The following is an 18,834-nucleotide window of genomic DNA, read 5'->3' on the forward strand; positions in this document are numbered from 1 at the left end:
CTGTAAGCTTTAGTTTCATCATCTGTCAATGAGAAGCTTAGAAGTAGGTGATCTCTTGGCTCTCTTCTGGCTTTAAATCCTATGATAATCTTTAAAGGAGGGAGCACCTTCTAATTATAGTAATTCAGCACTTAGCTAGCAAGTCCATATTCATGCTTTGTAACTTTGGAAAACATTTATTGCATTTTTAATCATTTTAATTTTTCATAATATTAATTTGTTGTGGTACCTTGTCAAAGGCTTACTGAGTTATATCCGTTGTTTTTCCCTTTCCTAAATGCTTTTTTATCCTCCCATAAAATAGAAGACTCAGGTGGAACTTCTTTGCCTTTCACCACATAGTTAAGTCTACCCTTTATTATAGATCCTACCAAGAGTTTCCAGGAGACCTTCTGGAGCCTCAGGGGGATCATGCCAGCAGTAGTGCAGTCCTTGGGCATACTAGCCATTTGTGATGACAGGTTACATGTTTTGACCGGTGGTTCACCGGTTTCATTCTTGAGTTCCTTTTAAAAGTTTTGCGATCCCATCTGTTCCTAGTGCTTTTTTCACATGCATTTAGTCTATGATTTAGAACATCCTGAGCATTTACCACTGTTGTTCAATTTCTTCTAATATTTGGTGGTTCAGCAACAAACTATTGGGTTGTAAAGGAGGAGCAAAACTTTGACCTGTGAGCCATAGCAACCCCTCTCCTCTTCTTCCCTTACCTAATACCCCAGCCTGAATAGAGAGGGCGATGATTAGGATCCCAGAAACATCAAGGGCCACTTTGCTGAATCACCAGAGCTCACTTGAGGGACCATGTGCATGGCTTTTGTCTAAACAAAGCAAGGTGCCCCTGGACCCTCTGCTGATTCTTCTCTCTCCACTCAGGCTATGAGGACCCTAAGCTGGAAGCACCACCTAGGCCTGGTGACTCTAGACGTGGAGCTGGCTGATCGTACCCTTTCCTTGTCAGTGTCTCCTGTACATGCTGCTGTCCTCTTGCATTTCCAGAGCAAAAGTAAGACTCCTTCTGCATTCTCTACCCTTGTACTGTAGTCTGGATCCTGCTCAGCATTCTCTGAGTGAGGGGAATAGGTCACTGAGCTGGAAGTTCATGGTTCTTCTGAGCTGGCTAGACCAATAATCCTACTTGGGGACTTTTGTTTCAGGCTAATTCGGTGTGTTCCCTCACTAAACACCAAGTATTGGCTCTTACTCAGAGCAGAGCATGAATATTCACCTGTTATGTTCTAAGCATTTTCTGCTGGGGGGGGGGGGGGGGCTGGACTCCGGAATAGTCCTTGATTGGTATAAGGAAGGAAGGATTTGAGTGTAAATTGAACACCTGCCTCCCTGAAACCAGCCCACATTTCCTCATCTCCTCTTCCTGCTATTTGGCTTCCGGTATCATTGGGACTGGCAGGACTGTTTTGCTGGGGGAGGGTGACTAGGTTCCCATTGGTGATCTAGGACTCTTACAAAGAAAAAGTGATTGCTGGGGCTCAGCCCTTTCTGCCTTTGCTGACAAACATCCTCTTAATGGCAGAATTAGGACTTGGTTATGGAACATCCTGTTTCTCCTGGAGTGAGTACCCAGGTCTCAGAGACAGACCTAAAGTGTGCAGTACAGTAGTGGTCAGATCATTCAGGGGGATGGTTTGGCCATTGTCCCTTTTGGACCCAGGCCCGTGATAGTAGAGATGTTCTCCTCCCCCCCCCCCCCCACACACACCTCATGCTTCACCTTAACCCCAGGCAGCTGGTCCCTGGAGGAGCTGAGCGAGGTGCTAAAGGTGCCAGTGGCCTCCTTGCGGCGCAAGATGGCTCTGTGGCTGCAGCAGGGGGTGCTGCGTGAAGAGCCCCCAGGCACCTTCTCGGTGATAGAGGAAGAGCAGCCCAGGGACCGGGCAGACAAGGTAGTGCTGCTCGACAGCGACGAGGAAGGTGACTCAGCCATGGCCTCACAGGCTGACCAAAAGGAAGAGGAGCTGCAGGTCAGTCCCCAACCTATTCCCCCAGGCACACATGGAGAAAAGCTCCTGAGGGGCTGGGTCACCATGGGAGGTGGGACAGGAGCTGAGCCCCACTTCTTCTGGGGGGTACAGAGAGCAGGGCTGAGATGAAGGGCAAGAGGAGAGAGTGCAGCGACACTCCCCTCTTGGAGCCATTGTTTCTTTAAACTGAGTAGGTGGGACTGGAAGCTTTCCAACTCAGCATTTACGAGTCCATAAGACAGACTGTCCTTGTTCCTGGGTCCTTGGACCTGACTGTGCTGGAAACTTGGAAACACTCACTTGTGTGTACCTCGGGGAGTTTCCTTGGCTGATTCCCAGAGGACTGTTCATAAGAAGGAGCCCTCCTGGAGCCTCCCAGAGAGGCCCTTGGCTATGGGAAGCAGTGGTCCCAAGGGAGAAAATGGGATGCTCAACTCAGAGAATAGGAGGAAGGAGCCTCAGCCCTTCCTTCTAACCAGATTTGCCTGGGGAGATGGGAAGGAACATGATTATCAGTTTGCCAAGGAAGAAATGGAGACACAGAGAGGAGGAGGTTTGGATGGTAGCAGAACTCCTGTGCCCTGGGGCATGGTGCCCAGCCTTCCACATCTGTGGGCTGTAAGAGTGATGCTGAGTCTGCTGAGCTTGAGGCAGATTAGGAATGGGGAGAAGACACTTGGAAGCACCTTGACTCATTCTCTCGGTCCCTTTGTCCTGTAGCTGTTCTGGACATACATCCAGGCCATGCTGACCAACTTGGAGAGCTTGTCTCTGGAGCGCATCCACAGCATGCTTAAAATGTTTGTCATGACGGGCCCGGTGGTGACTGAGATAGATCTGCAGGAGTTGCAAGGATTTTTGCAGAAGAAAGTTCGAGACCAACAACTTATTTATTCTGGGGGTGTCTACCGCCTTCCCAAGAGCTGCAGCTGACAAGAGGCAGGTCTGCAACCATATCATTATCTGAGACCTGAGGGGTTTGTGGGGTCATGGTGAGAGGCATGCTGGGGACTGACCAGAGCCCAGGGTGAGAGGAGAGAGGATGTGGCCAAGTCAGGCTCTCTCTATGGGCTCTTCTGCTTTCTGCAGTGACAAGGACGGAGAGCATGTGTGTTATTCCCTTCCCCACTCCTCTGATATGCCACCTCACATTCATTCCTTTTCTATGATTCCCAGAATTAATTCACTACTCTTTGTTGCTCATTAAAGGCAAATTGGCCTTTTAATCATTTCTCTATTTTCTGTGGTGGTTTTTGACCTGGGACAAGTATGGGAAGGAACACCAATCATGGAAAGCACACTGAGCTAGAAGCCATCTAGCACTAGGCACTTCTTTCTTCCCCACCTTACCATTAGATTCTAGCCTCAGTCTGTGAAGCACCTTTTACCATATCTGACCTGTACTTTGCTCACTGGGAACGGGGTCCAATTTGGACCCTGATTGAATGAAAGCCTGAGCAGGCCAAGTGCATTCTTATGATGTCAGGTCACTGGGCAGAACTTTCAAAGCATGGGGCAAAGAAATGGCTTGTCCCCACCTTATAAAATTGAAATCACAATTTCATTACTTTCGGCACTCAGAGGTATTCTAGGAGGATACCCAGGAGCTAAGAAGCCCTGTCTCTCATCCACCCTCACCTCTCTACCTCTACCTTACCCTCACCACTTGTTAGCTTCCCACAGGTAGTCATGCACTACTAATTGGGGAGTGAGGGCTTCTGAATAGAGCCAGGCCTTTGTGGGGTCACAGAATAAAGGGAATGAAGATTCCTGGGGGGCCCAGCTCACTCTTCTGGGATTGTTCTATTACTGTAGGAGTAGAGTTTTTAATCCCCACATAAATGTATAGGGTTAAACAGTTTACCCTACGTTCTACGTTGTGGTTGTGATGCCTTTAGTGACCTCAGGCTCCAGTCTAGGGCTTGTGCAGTAGAACAAGGTCAATCTTTGTTCCTTAGTCTGGCTTTGTTGTCCTGTAAGGCAGAAAGCTACTTTTACATGCAAATTGGAGCATAAGAATATAAAATGAGTTTATAGGGAAGCTCTATAAATGCAGCTATGGATATTGCTTTAAAGTCAACAGTAGATTTTTAAAAATTGTCAATTCCATTTACTTCTTACTCAGCAGTCATTTACCTATATGTTGTAGCACCCTTAGACCAAACACAAATACTCTTCTCTTATTTTTTAACAGCTTTTAATTGCTCTTTTGTTTTTTTACATCAGCATAATTTCTGCCAATATCCCTCTCTTGCTCCCTCCAAGAGAGCCATCTCATAATGATGTTTTCATATAGTTTCTTTTTTTAATCTAATTACATGCAAAAAAAGTTTAACATTAGGTTTTTTAAAATTTTGAATTCTGAATTCTCTTCCTCCGTCATTGAGAAGGCAAGCAATTTGATACAGAATATACATGTGCATTCATGTAAAACATTTCTATATTAGTCATGTGTAACATATTTTAAAAGAAAAAAGAAAGAAGCAGAAAAAAATCAGCATAACTGATTACATCGAAAAAGTCTGAAAATATGTACAGTGTGTCACACTGGTGCACCTCTCGCCTCTGCAAAGAGGTGGAGGTATTTTCTCATCTCTTCTATTAAGATTTTAGTCAAAAATCCACCATGTCTCTGTTCCTCCACCTGAAAGATAAAAACACTATACTTGTTACAAACATGTATAGTTAAGCAAAACAAATGTCTTCATTGACTATATCTAAAGGAATACATACATTGACATATACACATATGTGTATGTCTATATATGTCTCTGTGTGTATATGTATACATACATACAGAATGTATTGAGTATAGGATGAGATATAGATATCATGTATTACATTTGTAGTATATCACTATGTTATCTCATTCTGTGAGGGGCAGCTAATTGGCACAGTGGATAGAGCACTGACCCTGGTGTCAGGAGAACCTGAGTTCAAATTTCACCTCAGACACTAGCTGTGTGACCCTGGGCAAGTCACTTAATCCCCCTTGCCTTAAAAAGCATCTGGGGCCATCTCCAATCGTCTTGATGCATATCTCGTCACTGAACCCCAGGTGGCTCTGGAGGAGAGAGTGAGGCTGGTGACCTTGCACAGCCCTCCCTCACTTAAGTCTAATTCAGTGTAAGTCATGACATGGGGTGACGCCATGGTTCCAAGTTTCTTTGAAACTATCCACTTGATCATTTATAGTACAATGGTATTCTATCACATTTATATGCCATAATATGTTCATCCATTCCCCAATTGATGGGTACCCCCTCAGACTCCAATTATTTGTCACCTCAAAAAGATTTATAAATACTTTTGTACATCCTTAGTTGGAGTTTGTTTTTCTTAGAACTAATGGCTCATCTATCATCTTTCTAATTCACCCTCCTCTTTCCCTAATGAGTGAAATGCATTTCCAAACCTTGGCCATGAGGTGGCACCATAGTGCACAGAGCTTTGGGCCTGGAGTCAGAAAGACTCCTTCTTGAGTAAAATCGGGCCTCAGATATTTACTACCTGTGTGACCCTGGGCAAGTCACTTAACCCTGTTTGCCTCAGTTTCCTCATCTGTAAAATGAGCTGGAGAAGGAAATGACAAACTATTCCAATATCTCTGCCAAGAAAACCCCAAATGGAGTCATGAAGAGTTGGACACAACTGAAACAACTCAACAAGTAATGGAACATTTGACCTTGCATGATGATAAAGACTGAAGAAATGAATATTTTCAATTTTTAGATAAATTCTAGATTTTTAAAGGTGATTATATGAAAAATTAGAAATATTTGAGGGCACATCCCATACCTTTTGAGATTATCTCAGAGGGCAGTAAAACTCTTCTTCATAGCATCCATGTCTCACGCAAAATCTTGACCTTGAAGGCTCATTAGGCTGCCTTAGGACATTTCACTTGGAATGTTTCATTTGGCATCATAGATTGATCACTGATCTCTTTCCATCCTATTTTTTTTTTTCCAGCAGTTGTGTGTACGTTTCAGGTACAGAATGAACTTTCTAGCTTCATATCAGTGTTTTAACATGAAGCACTTGATATGTCCATGTGACTGAACTGTACTTCTGAAAATAACAGCTACTTGCTTGACTTTACTTATGTATTCTTCTGGCCTTTTTAATGTGCATATGCCTTGTTCAAAACCAAGAACTCATTTTAATTTAATAACCATTTATTAATTACCCACTTGCTACATGCAGAGGATTGTACAAGGCACTGGTGGAGATAAAAAAATGTTTTAAAGATTTAAGCCCCTGGGCAGCTAGGTGGCGCAGTGGATAGAGCACTGGCCCTGGAGTCAGGAGTACCTGAGTTCAAATCCGGCCTCAGACACTTAACACTTACTAGCTGTGTGACCCTGGGCAAGTCACTTAACCCCAATTGCCTCACTAAAAAAAAAACAACGATTTAAGCCCCTGCTCTCATAAAGGTCACAACGTGTTAGGATAACACTTAGATAAATAGCTACAATGCAAATTAGAACATGAGAACATAAGAGATGTACACATGAAATACCATCCTAGGTACCCCCTTAGTTCCTTCCCGGTTCTTTGCCACCATAAAAAGAGCAGCTGTGAATATTTTTGTAGTTATAGCATGTGGCAGGTAAAAGATGAAATGACTGAGGAGATAAAGGTCCAGTCTTCCCAGCATATTGCTTTATTAAGCAATGCATGCCAATTGCCCAACAAACGGGCCAGACCTCCTCAGCCTAGGCCTGGACCTTGAATATAGGAGGAGACAACTTTTATACATTAAAAACAAATAAGACCAGTTAATTAAAAGGAAACGATATGACATTGGGTAATCTGATTTATAATTGGAGGAAAATAGAGACTTTCCAAGTTGGGAGAGGGGGAGGGAACAGGTAAAGTTCTTGGAAATCAGAAAAAAGAGATGTACCACTCCCCCCAAGTGTCTGTGAACTAGCAAAGGAACATGGAAACAGAACTGATCAGTAAGGGGTCAGGTTTTCAGATAAAGCATATGGGTTGCTTGAGATGTACAATTGTGAGAAAACTCCTTGCATCAGTCTTTGGATCTGACCAGGTTTCTAGTCAGCATAACCTAGGTCCTTAGTCAAGGGTCTCTAAACAGCAGGTAGAGGCAGACCAGCTTCCCAGCTAGGTCCAATAAGGTTTTTTATCAATTTCCACAATTAAATAAAATTTTTTCACAGGACAGAAATTGGACTAGATACATAATTGAATAGAAAGGAAACTAAGCTAGCTCCAAAATTGAGTCACAAGATAGAGTCAAATGTGGTTCACCCAATTCTCACTACTGCTGGCAGTTGTAGTACCCTCAATTTACTCAAAGACCCTTTTCTTTTTCTTTGATCTCCTTGGGATGTAAGCCTCTATTGCTTGTATGCGCCATCAACAATCTGTTAATGCTGGGGCAGTTAGGTGGCACAGTGGATAAAGCACCCGCCCTGGATTCAAGAGGATCTGAGTTAAAATCTGGCCTCAGACACTTGACACTTGACACTTACTAGCTGTGTGACCCTGGGCAAGTCACTTGACCCCAATTTGCCTCACCAAAAAAGCCCCCCAAAAACCATAACCCCCCAAAACAATCTATTAATGCTTTTGTTTTCCTGAAGCCCCTCGGCATTTGTTGTTTTCCTTTTTGTCAGCCATGCTGACTTAATAGTTGTGAAGTAGCACTTCTGTGTTGCTTTAATTTGTATTTTTCTAATTATTAGTGATTTGGAGCATTTTTTTCACAGGGCAATCGATTGCTTGGACCTCTTACCCCGAGAACTATTGGCTCTCTCCGTTACTTCTGATGACATCATGGTTCTTAGATGATGTTTGTATGTTATCCCCACCCCTGTCCCTTCTAATTACAATGCAGTTCATTCACCCTTATAAAGGATGTTCATAATCTTTGACCACTGATTAATTGGGGAAAGGCTCTTATTCTTATAAATTGGAATCAGTTCCAATTTAGCAATCAGTTCTTTATCTATCTTGGAAATGAGTCCTTTATCAGAGAAACCTGTTAGGAAGTTGGGGTTTTTTTGTCCATTTAACTGTCCTTCTAATCTTAGCCATATTGCATTTGTTTGTGCAAAAACTTGAAAATTTTACATATTTCCCTCCATCCCATTCTTTTCTCTGCTCTCCACCCCTCTTTACATAGAAAAAGAAGGGCATTGAATAGGTATGTGTTCAGTATTTATGCTCTGGACTTAATGCAAACAGCTTCCCCTTCCTGGCTGTTTTCTCTTCCCCTCACCCAGACCTAAATGCACTTTTTTTTCCCTTTTAAACTCCGCTTCACAGTTTCTTCTCTGAACTTAGGGTTTGAGTTGCTTATAATCCTTCCCTTTGTTATGTCTTTCTTGTTCTTCCCCTTCTCCCGATCTCCTTCTATTTCCCTGTTGAGTTGAATGTATTTGTTCATCAAACTGTGTTTGTGTGTGTGTGTGTGTGTGTGTGTGTGTGTGTGTTTTCCACCCTTCTTCCACCAGTTTAAATGTAATTGAGGTTCAAATTACTCTCATTCTACCACCCCTTCCTTGTTTATTTATAGATTATAGACTTGTGTTCCCAGTTAGATGAGAGATTAAGTACCCCCTCATCCTTCTCTTCCTTTTCTCTGTCCTTTCCTCCATTTTCTTCTTTTAAGAAAATATAATAAAAAGCACTGCCAGACCCTCCATCCTATTTGCCTCCCTCTATTACTTCTGACATTATAGTTCTTAGGAGATGTTTATATATCATTCCCACCCTACCTCCCTTCCCATTAGAATGCAATTAGTTTATCTTTACAAAGTCTTTTCTGATTACTCACTGGTATTTATTATCTGTTTATGTTTTTCTTTTCCAATTTCAAGGTTTCTACTTTGTTCTAGTATCTTTATCAGGAATACTTGAAAGTTCATTTCATTAAAGATCCTCTTTTTTTCAACCCCTTTTAAGATTATACTCAGTTTTGCTGGGTAAGTTATTATTGGTTTTAAACCTATATGTTTTATGTATGGGAATAATATATTCAGTGCTCTTCACTCCATTATAACGGTAGCTACTAAACTTGTGTGATGCCGATTATGGTTTCTTAGTACTTGAATTCTTTCTTTTTGATAACTTGTATTTTTTTTCTTTGACTTGGAAACTGAATTTTGGACATCATCTTTTCATTTTGGGATTTCTTTCATGAGATGACTCACTGGATTCTATTTTTACTTTGCTCTTTGATTCTGAGAGATCTGGGCTATTTTCTTTCATGATTTCTTAAAATATGTTATCTAAGGAGGCAACTAGGTAGCGCAGTGGATAAAGCACCGGCCCTGGATTCAGGAGGACCTGAGTTCAAATCCAGCCTCAGACACTTGACACTAGCTGTGTGTGGGGCAGCTAGATGGCACAGTGGATAGAGCACCGGCCCTGGAGTCAAGAGTACCAGAGTTCAAATCCGGCCTCAGACACTTAACACTTACTAGCTGTGTGACCCTGGGCGAGTCACTTAACCCTTATTGCCCTCCCCCCCCCCCCCCCCACTGCTATCTAAGCTCATTTTTTTTGGTCATGGCTTTCAGTTAGTCCAATGTGTCCTAAATTATCTTGGGGGGGGGGGGGCAATGAGGATTAAGTGACTCGACTAGAGTCACAGAACTAGTGTCAAGTGTCTGAAGTCAGATTTGAACTCAGGTCCTCCTGAATCCAGGGCCAGTGCTTTATCCACCCTAAATTAACTCTTGATCTATTTCCTAGGTCAGTTTTTAATATGGAAGACCTTATCTTTTCTTCTATTTTTTCAATTTTTCACTTTGTTTTAATATTTTTTGTTGTTGTCTCAAGGAGTCATTAACTCCTCTTTGGTCCCTTCTAATTTTCAGAAAGGCTTTTGCTTGTGTTAAGCTGTTAATTCTTTGCAAGTTCCTTCTCTCCATTTCTCATTTCTTTTCTGATTCTTTTCTCTGTCATTCTCATTTCATGTATAATATTCTAAACTTTAAACTCTTCATTTCTTCTAGAAATTCTAATTGATCTTGTGAGTAATCTCTATTTTTCTTTGAGGCTTTGCTTGTAGGTAGTTTGGAATTCATTCTCTTTGGATTCTGTGTCTGGCACCCATTCCTGGGATCATAATAGTTCTTTCTTTATCTTAAAAAAAAAAAAAGGATTCTTCTAGCAATTTGCTCTGAGCTCCCCAGAGTTTCTGGCCTAGCTGAGTGCTCTAGAATATGAGTCTGGAGTCCAGGCCCTTCTGGGTAAACCCTGTTCTGCTGTCCTAGGTTAGAGCACTGAGTTGATGATCTACTCTGGGCAATTCCACACTCAGGCTGTGGGCTTTCTAATTGGTTTCCTTACTTCAAGTCTCTTCCCCCACTGCAATCCATCCTCCACTCACCTACTTTTAATCCCTCATAAAAAACTTTTGTAAAAGAGGAGGTCTGACCTGTCATCTCCCTGCTTGAGCTCCAGTGGTTCTCTATTACTACCAGGGTCATATAGAAAGCCCTCTGTTTGGCCTTTTTTTTTTTTTTAATATTTTTTTTTTTAGTGAGGCAACTGGGGGTTAAGTGACTTGCCCAGGGTCACATAGCTAGTAAGTGTTAGGTGTCTGAGGCCAGATTTGAACTCAGGTACTCCTGACTCCAGGGCCGGTGCTCTATCCACTGCGCTACCTAGCTGCCCCCCTGTTTGGCCTTTAAAGCTCTTCCTAACTTTGCCCTTCCTATCTTTCCATTGTTCTTACACTTTACTCCCCTCCATCTGCTGTTTGATACACTTGCACTTGCCTACTTGTGATTCCTCACACAAGACAAGAGAGGATTGGATACATATTTTTTTATTTTTTTTATTACAACCATCTCCTAACTTCATACCTTGGCACTAGTTGTTCTCCATGCATGAAATACTCTGCTCCCTCACCTCCAACTCTTACTTTTCTTCCTTCAATGTTTAGCTTGAATCTCACCTTCTACAGGAGGCCTTTCCCGGACCCCCTTGCCTTCCCCCCCACCCACCCCAGTGCCTTTCCCTTTCAGAATATCTTCATCTCCTCTGCATCTGTCTGCCTGCCTGCCTGCCTGCCTGCCTGTCTCTCTATTTTGTTGTTCATTCTTGGTTCTTGAAGACCAGTGACATCACAAAAGTGATGCTTTGACTTGCATTGGAATTGGATTTAAGTGAGGTAGTGCTGCTGCACAAAACCTTCAGCCTCAATATCTCCTCCAGAGTCATCAAAGTCCAGCCGTAAGACAAAAGTCAAGGGGGGTCAGCTAGGTGGCGCAGTGGATAAAGCACTGGCCCTGGATTCAGGAGCGCTTGAGTTCAAATCCAGCCTCAGACACTTGACACTTAACTAGCTGTGTGACCCTGGGTAAGTCACTTAACCCTCATTGCCCTGCAAAAACAAAAACAAAAACAAAAGTCAAGGGGCAGCTAGGTGATGCAGTGGATAAAGCACCTGTCCTGGATTCAGGAGGACCTGAGTTCAAATCCAGACTTAGATACCTGACACTTAACTAGCTGTGTGACCCTGGGCAAGTCACTTAACCCCATTGCCCCTCCCCCCCAAAAAAGACAAAAGTCAAGACAACTGGTGATGGCTAGGCATTGCTAAGTGCTGGAGAGACAAGAGTAAAAACAAAAACAAACCAGTCCCTGCCCTCAGGGAGATACATTCCAATATGGGACACAAGATATAAATTACTAGTTAAATACAAAATAAATGCCCCCCCCCCCAAAAAAAACACACCAAGGTTGTCCACTGCATGCATTTTGTATTTTTTTTGCTTTTGTGTCTACAGCACTCAGTAGTGCCAAGCCCATGGTAAGCATTTGATAATACCTGTTGACAATTGACTAGCTGATTAGTGTGCTCAAATACCTCAAGGACTCTCAGTGGCCAAAGTCTGAAGAGGGTGGTTGGTCCAGGTGTATCACCTGAAAGTTTGTTCCAGATTTGGTGAGTGAGCACTGTAACATTAACACACACCCATAATCACTTCCTGTTTTCGAGGAACAGGATGCTCTAGGATTCTTGTTTGGTTGTGCTCAGGGTGGGAAGGCAAATTGTTCCACCACCTTCATCCTGGACTTTGTTCCCTGGGTCAACTTTCCCTTCACTCCTAGTAGAACTCTTAAGTGGAGGTAGATATTTTTAGTTAGGTCAGCTGTGAGGCAGCTCAGGAGAAATGCAATTGAAGAATGACCTCGTGTAGTGATGATAACTGGGAGTCTGAAAACCCAGGTTCAAGTCCCACTTCTGGGGCAGCTAGGTGGTGCAGTGCATAAAGCGCCAGCCCTGGAGTCAGGAAGACCTGAGTTCAAATCCAGCCTCAGACAGTTGACACTAGCTGTGTGACCCTGGGCAAGTCACTTAACCCCAATTGCCTCACCAAAAACAATCAAGTCCCACTTCTGATCCTAACTAGGGGCAGCAGGATGGTACAGTAGATAGAGTGCTTGGCCTGTAGTCAGGAAGACCTGAGTTCAAAATGAAGACTTTGATGCTTACTAGCTCTGTGACTTTGGGCAAGTCTAACCTCTATTTGCTTCAGTTTTTTCCTCATTTGTAAAATGAAGATAAAAAGAGCACCTACCTCCCTGGGTTGTTATGAGGATCAAATAGGATATTTTTTTAATTTTTAAAAATAAAAAATTTTTTTTTTTGCAAAATAGGATAATTTTTTTTGACTGCATAGTATTTAATATCTATAATGTTCCTTTTTTAAAGGCATGTGTTCAATAAAAGGGGGGCATTCGAGATGGTTCGGTCACAAAGCGTGAATTCTTTAAAAAAATGACTGATAAATTATTTTTCAGTTCTCTGATTATATCCAACAGAGCAGATACACATTCTCATCATAAAATATACATTCTCTAGTAAGTAAGGTTTTTGTCCACGGCATATTGAAATATGCAAACACTTCACCATCAAAGTACAAAACCAGAAACTGTTGCTGAACCCAAAGGAGCATTTTGTTAGGATGAAGGAAGGGTGCCTCGCCTCCTGCATCATGGAGTTGTGAAGCCAAATCACTTCCTTGTGCTGCTAAAAGGGTGGTCTGAGAGGATGGTCCTCAGGATCCCTTCTTTACACACACACCGAACCTGTGCTTGTCCAGTAAGCATGGGATAATATTTTTCTTTTTTTTGTGAGGCAATTAAGTGACTTGCCTAGGGTCACACAGCTAGTAAGTATTAAGTGTCTGAGGCCGGATTAAACTCAGGTCCTCCTGACTCCAGGTCTGGTGCTCTATCCACTGAGCTAATTTTTTTTTTTTTTTTTGGCGGGGCAATGAGGGTTAAGTGACTTGCCCAGGGTCACACAGCTAGTAAGTGTCAAGTGTCCGAGGCTGGATTTGAACTCAGGTCCTCCTGAATCCAGGGCCAGTGCTTTATCCACTGCGCCACCTAGCTGCCCCCTGGGATAATACTTTTAAAGGGCTTAGCATAGTGCCTGGTACATAGTAGGTGTTATATGAATGCTAGCTAGTATATATTGTTGTTGTTGTTCAGTCATATCAATCATGTCCAACTCTTCATAACCCCATTTGGGGTTTTCTTGGCAAAGATACTGGAGGGGTTTGGCATTTCCTTACCCAGTATTATATATTATTATTATATTAATATGATCATCATGTTATACTATGTGACCTTGGACCAAACACTTTCTATTTCCCTGGGCCTCAATTTCCCCTTGTGGAAAACAAGAGGATTGGACTAGGTAATCCATAAGATCCCTTTCCAGTGTTAAAAGGACCTTAAATTGGGGCAGCTAGGTGGCGCAGTGGATAAAGCACCGGCCCTGGATTCAGGAGGTTCTGAGTTCAAATCCAGCCTCAGACACTTGGCATTTACTAGCTGTGTGACCCTGGGCAAGTCACTTAACCCTCACTGCCTCACCTCCCCCCCCCCAAAAAAAAAAGGACCTTAAATTGAATTTGTTTAAAGTAGTTCACTGCCAGCAACTCATGAAGATAACCTTTCTAAGTCATGGAGGGATTGCATCCTGCATTGGTAAGAGTAGTACCTACCCTGAGGCAATGAATAGGTTCTTTAAAGTATTTAAGTGTTATAGTTTACTAAATGATGCTTTCCTTATAACAACCCTGTATATATATATATTCATTTTGTAGGTGAAAAAACTGAGGCACTAGGAATATGTTGTATGATTTGGGACACTCCTGGAAAGGATGTAATTGCTTACCCCCTATGTATCCAATCCTCTCTCTGTTGACTTATGTTTGGTTACTTTAATTCCAGCCTTAGAAATTAATTCCTTTTAATATGATTGTAATGTATAACCTATATCAGATTGCTTGCTGGTTTTGGGAGGGTAGGAGAAAACTTTGGAACTCAAAATCTTACAAAAATAAATGTTGAAAACTATCTTTACATGTAATTGAGAAAAAATAAAGTAAAATACTATTTTAAAAAGAAATTCTTCGGGTTTACAGAATGTGTTAAAATGTTATGTTCAATGTAGCAAATAAATAATGTTAACATAAAATACCCTCAGGAGATAATAGAATGGTTAGCACGACCAATATTTAACTCCTAAGTATGAGTTTATTTATCAAGACCTTTCCACTTCTTTGAACAACCATGTAGAAGGCATGATAGAAGGAAGGTTGGTGAGGAGAGAGGATTGATGGGATAGGCTTCATGGAAGTGAATTTTGTCTGGTATGGAAGCAATAGGCAAAGAGATAAAGGAAGGGCATCATTGGCCTTGGGAGCAGCATGAGTATAAAGGAATGGAGGTGGGAAAGCAGAATGCCTTTTTGGGGGCAGAAGACTCCAATTTGTCCAGAGTGTGAGATGAAGCAGGTATAAGCAGGTGTCTTCCTACAATGTTGTTAGTTGAGGTCAGTCAGTCAAGAAGCATATTAAACTCTTACTATGTTGCTAGGGACTATGCTAAACACCCAGGCCACAGGGCAGAATGTCCAAGGACTCAGCCCACCCCTAGACCCTGACACATCTTCAGTGAAATGAGAATTCCTAATAATCAGGTGACAATTTGTTTAAAGCTTGGCCACTCCAGCTCCCCACCTTTTCCACTTCTCCCTGTCCCTGACTATTTCTTCCCTTCTACCCTTGCTCTGAGGTGATGCTGGAGGCTTCGACCATCCAGATTTCTTCCTTCACCAAGCCAGTTCCCACCAGCCAGCTGGCTGGGGGCAGATCCCCACAATTGTCCTCTTGTCCCAGACTTGGCAGCTCCTAGCTGGGGCTGTATGAGGCAGGAAGAATAGGCAGGTACACTGTGTCCCCCTTGGCTTGGGGCCAACCCTTGTACCCTTCCCTAGGCTGCTTCATGTGGAGGAAGTGTCTCATGCTGGAAAGGGAAGGACTTGGGGGGATGGGGGAACAGGACTGTTACTCTCATTGTAACTCATGATTTATGGGAAGAAGAATGAAGTCCATGCCCTCCCCCACTTCTCCTTGCCCTGAGCTCTCCTCTGAAGTGGAATCTGTTGGGTAGGAAGTACACGATGGGGGCAGCTGGGTGGTGCAGTAGATAGAGCACCAGCCCTGGATTCAGGAGGACCTGAGTTCAAATCCAGCCTCAGACACTTAACACTTACTAGATGTGTGACCCTGGGCAAGCCACTTAACCCCAATTGCCTCACCAAAAAAAAAAAGGAAAGGAAGTACACAATGACCTCATCCTTTTTTCGGGGGGGGGGGAGGAACCGGGCCGACAGGTATGAGATTGCCTACTTTCTGGGACTAGTCCTACAGGTGACCAGCCAGGCAGGACAGCCAGAACTGGGGGCAAGGGATTTAGCTTGGCCCTCCCCCCACTCCTACCCTAGACCAACTCAGAGCCCCCACTGTGAGGTCAGCACCTTCCGCCCACCCAGCCTTGCCCAGAGCTGTCCACTGGGGCTGGGGGCTGGACATGTTCCCCCAACCCCAGTCTCCCTCAGGACTAGTTGGCAGCATCCCATGCCTGCTACTCTTGGCTGTCAGCATCTCTTCAGCTGCAGGTGCTCTGCTGTTTCCTACCCGTGTGACATTGGGCAAATTACTCAACCTCTCTGGGCCTAGGATCCGTTATTCGTGTAATAAGGAATGTTGGATTAGATGATCTTCAAGGTCCCTTACACTTCCAAATTCTATGGAAGCTTCTCTATTTCCCTCTATCCTTCCCTCTTCCTGGCTGCCCAGCCTGGCCAGAGAAAGGGTTAATTTCTGTGCTTCCTGACCCATGACCTCCTGATTCTGGTTACCCTTGCTAAGCCTCATGTGGCATCTGCTGGTTCCTCTCCCCAATCCCTGGGCTAGAGAGGGGAAGGTGAGAAGGATGAAGCCTATTCCCCCTGAGGAGAAAGCCTACATGACCTGCACCCCCTCAGAGATGGGGGAGATAAGAAATTCCTCAGAGGGAAAGGGGCTTCCTCAGTGTCCCTCCCTCTCCTTCATCCTTCCCTTTAGTATCTGCCCCGACCCCCACTTTGCCCTTTGTTTCCTTTCCCCATTAGACTCTGTCTCCATTGACGGAAAGCCCTGTGAGTGTGGCCTGGGGATCAGCCGAGAGGCCCTGACCGCCCTGCTCATTGTCCTTGGAGGTGTCAGTGTGAGCTGCTTCTCAGCCCTGCTCCTCGTAGTCATCAGCATCATTCGTACCAAGAGGTGTGTGTGGCTGGGCCAGGACCTGAGGAGGGGCTCCCAGATCAAGGCTGGCAGGGCTGGCAGGAGGAGACTGGGTCCTGTGGCACCCCAACCAAACTGCGCACTGGCAATATGGGGGCCTCCGAGCGGGGATCGGGTGCCATTGGCAGCATGTACTGTGCTTGAGGGAGTATGTGCAGAGAAGGGAGGTTAGAGAGGGGAAGATATGTAGAGAAATATGGGAATATCTGAGGGGAGGAAGAGGCGGTTGTGGGAGGACTGGGTGATTTATGGAAGGTAGAGAAGGTATTGGGATCTAGCGGAGATGGAATCTGAGGATGCTCTTGGATTATCTGGGAAGATGGAATATAGGAGCAGGATTAGGCTTATGCAGAGAGGCTGCATGGAGGTGGTGTGAGCATTACGTTGGGCTGTTCAGAATGGAGTATGGTATGATGCAGAGATAGACTATGAAGCTGGTATGTGGTAATATGGGGGTGCAATGTTGGGATCATATAGGGGAGGGAAATAGAAGTTGTGTAGGAGGTTTATTGGATCTGGAATAAATAAGTAATGTGGGGGCAGCTAGGTGGTGCAGTGGATAGAGCACCGGCCCTGGATTCAGGAGGACCCGAGTTCAAATGTGACCTCAGACACTTGACACTTACTAGCTGTGTGACCCTGGGCAAGTCACTTAACCCCAGTTGCCTCACCCAAAAAAAAAAGGAAGTAATGTGGGGGCAGCTTAGGTGGTACAGTGGATAAAGCACTGGCCCTGGATTCAGGAGGACCTGAGTTCAAATGTGACCTCAGACACTTGACACTTACTAGCTGTATGACCCTGGGCAAGTCACTTAACCCTCACTGCCCTGCAGAAAAAACAAAAAGAAAAAAGAAAGGGACAGATTGGAGAGAACACAGGATAGAACATAGGACTGGTATGGGGAATACATGGGGGAAGAAGGAACATGGGGTGGTAAGGGCAGATTTGGGGGATTGAGGGTGTGTATTAGAGAAGGAGAAGAAATACCCTTCTGAGCTAGATGTCCAGTGCAGGGTCCTGTTGGTCCTTGAGTTGGGCAGTGGGTGGCTGGGAAAGTGGGCCTGCTCCCCAACCTTCATGGATGGTGCCCTAAAGCACTGGGTCCAACTATATGGAAACTGAGTGATGGAGACCTAGCTCAGGGCAGAAGACCTGGTAGTCTCTGCAGGGCTTAGTGTCTATTTTTGGTTCCTCTCTCTCCTCTTCCTCTCCAAAGGGACCTTAGGTCAGGCTTCCTTTACTGATGAACCCTCTCTCCATCGGTCCTCTGGAGGAGGACCTTGCACTTGGTCACTCCTCAAGTGGGCAAAGTCTTCCCAACATCTGTTATGATGCTGTGATATAGATCTTGGAACTGTAAGAGCACCCAAAGACCTTTGCTAGGGGAGGGGCATCTGGCCCAGATGTGCCCCCTCCTCGTCCTCGAACCTCAACTTTGGCTGAAGCTTCGCTCACTCAGTTATAGGCTGTCATCCCACTGTTTAGTGATGGGGAGCCACTCTCCCATGTGCCCACCGTCCTACTGTATGCTACAAGGAAGCCACAAGCACATAACACCTGTGGAAATGAACCAGAAGAACATATTGCCAGCACATGGCATGGAAGCCAGCCCCTGGAACGTTCCATCAGAGAATGGTTTCACAGAGTTGTGAGGTGGTCGAGGTCCCTAAAACCATGGAGGATGATCTGGGGTTTCCATCCTTGGAGGAGGATTGAGGGGGAAGTAAGATGGGGGGAGGAGGAGACAATGGGGAGAGGGGAAAAATGAATACATTACGTTTTATCACTGTCTAGGCATCCTGTGTGTGAGTCAGAGCCTGTGTCAGTCTGTGTAGGGACCCGAGTCTGTAGAGGTGTCTCTGTCTGGGAGTTTGGGAGGTGTCCTCTCCATCTTTTTTGCCTAGGCCATTAATGGTGGTGTCTTGAGATGGATTGAATGGATGATGAACTTTAATTGTTCTTTTTACTACTAGTTGGTGGGAGTCATCCCCCAGTAAAAGTGGGGGCCTGGGTGGTGGCTACTATTCTTTGCCATGGCTCTTCCCCCTGCCCAAACCCCATTGCCCAAATCTTTTGGGGGACAGAACACATGACTGCTCCCTCCATCCCCTCAAAAAAGCCTCTCTTTTCTTTCTGAAATGCCTCTCAACACATATAACACCCCCTCTTCAGAGCATCTCCAGACTTAGAGACCAGCCCTTTCTCCCAATCTGCCCCT

General features: G+C 44.3%; 1 protein-coding gene across 3 annotated transcripts in view; it reads left to right on the top strand.

The window, feature by feature from the left end:
• Window positions 1-16,559, top strand: part of ANAPC2 (anaphase promoting complex subunit 2) — a 40,121-nt gene extending 23,562 nt beyond the window's left edge. Inside the window, exons 11-14 of one of the 3 annotated variants that reach the window (XM_043980925.1) lie at window positions 877-1,006; window positions 1,744-1,982; window positions 2,703-2,925; window positions 16,444-16,559. In XM_043980925.1, coding sequence (XP_043836860.1) covers window positions 877-1,006; window positions 1,744-1,982; window positions 2,703-2,915 — 582 coding nt within the window. In that variant the 3' untranslated portion in view covers window positions 2,916-2,925; window positions 16,444-16,559. Of the gene's footprint in view, window positions 1-876; window positions 1,007-1,743; window positions 1,983-2,702; window positions 3,214-7,720; window positions 9,276-16,443 lie in introns of those variants that run through there. The other 2 variants (XM_043980926.1, XM_043980924.1) reach the window with 2 other exon arrangements.
• The last annotated feature ends 2,275 nt before the right edge of the window (window positions 16,560-18,834 follow it).

The sequence above is a fragment of the Dromiciops gliroides genome, chromosome 2, assembly GCF_019393635.1.
Source record: "Dromiciops gliroides isolate mDroGli1 chromosome 2, mDroGli1.pri, whole genome shotgun sequence".
In the NCBI taxonomy this organism is placed as follows: Eukaryota; Metazoa; Chordata; class Mammalia; order Microbiotheria; family Microbiotheriidae; genus Dromiciops; species Dromiciops gliroides.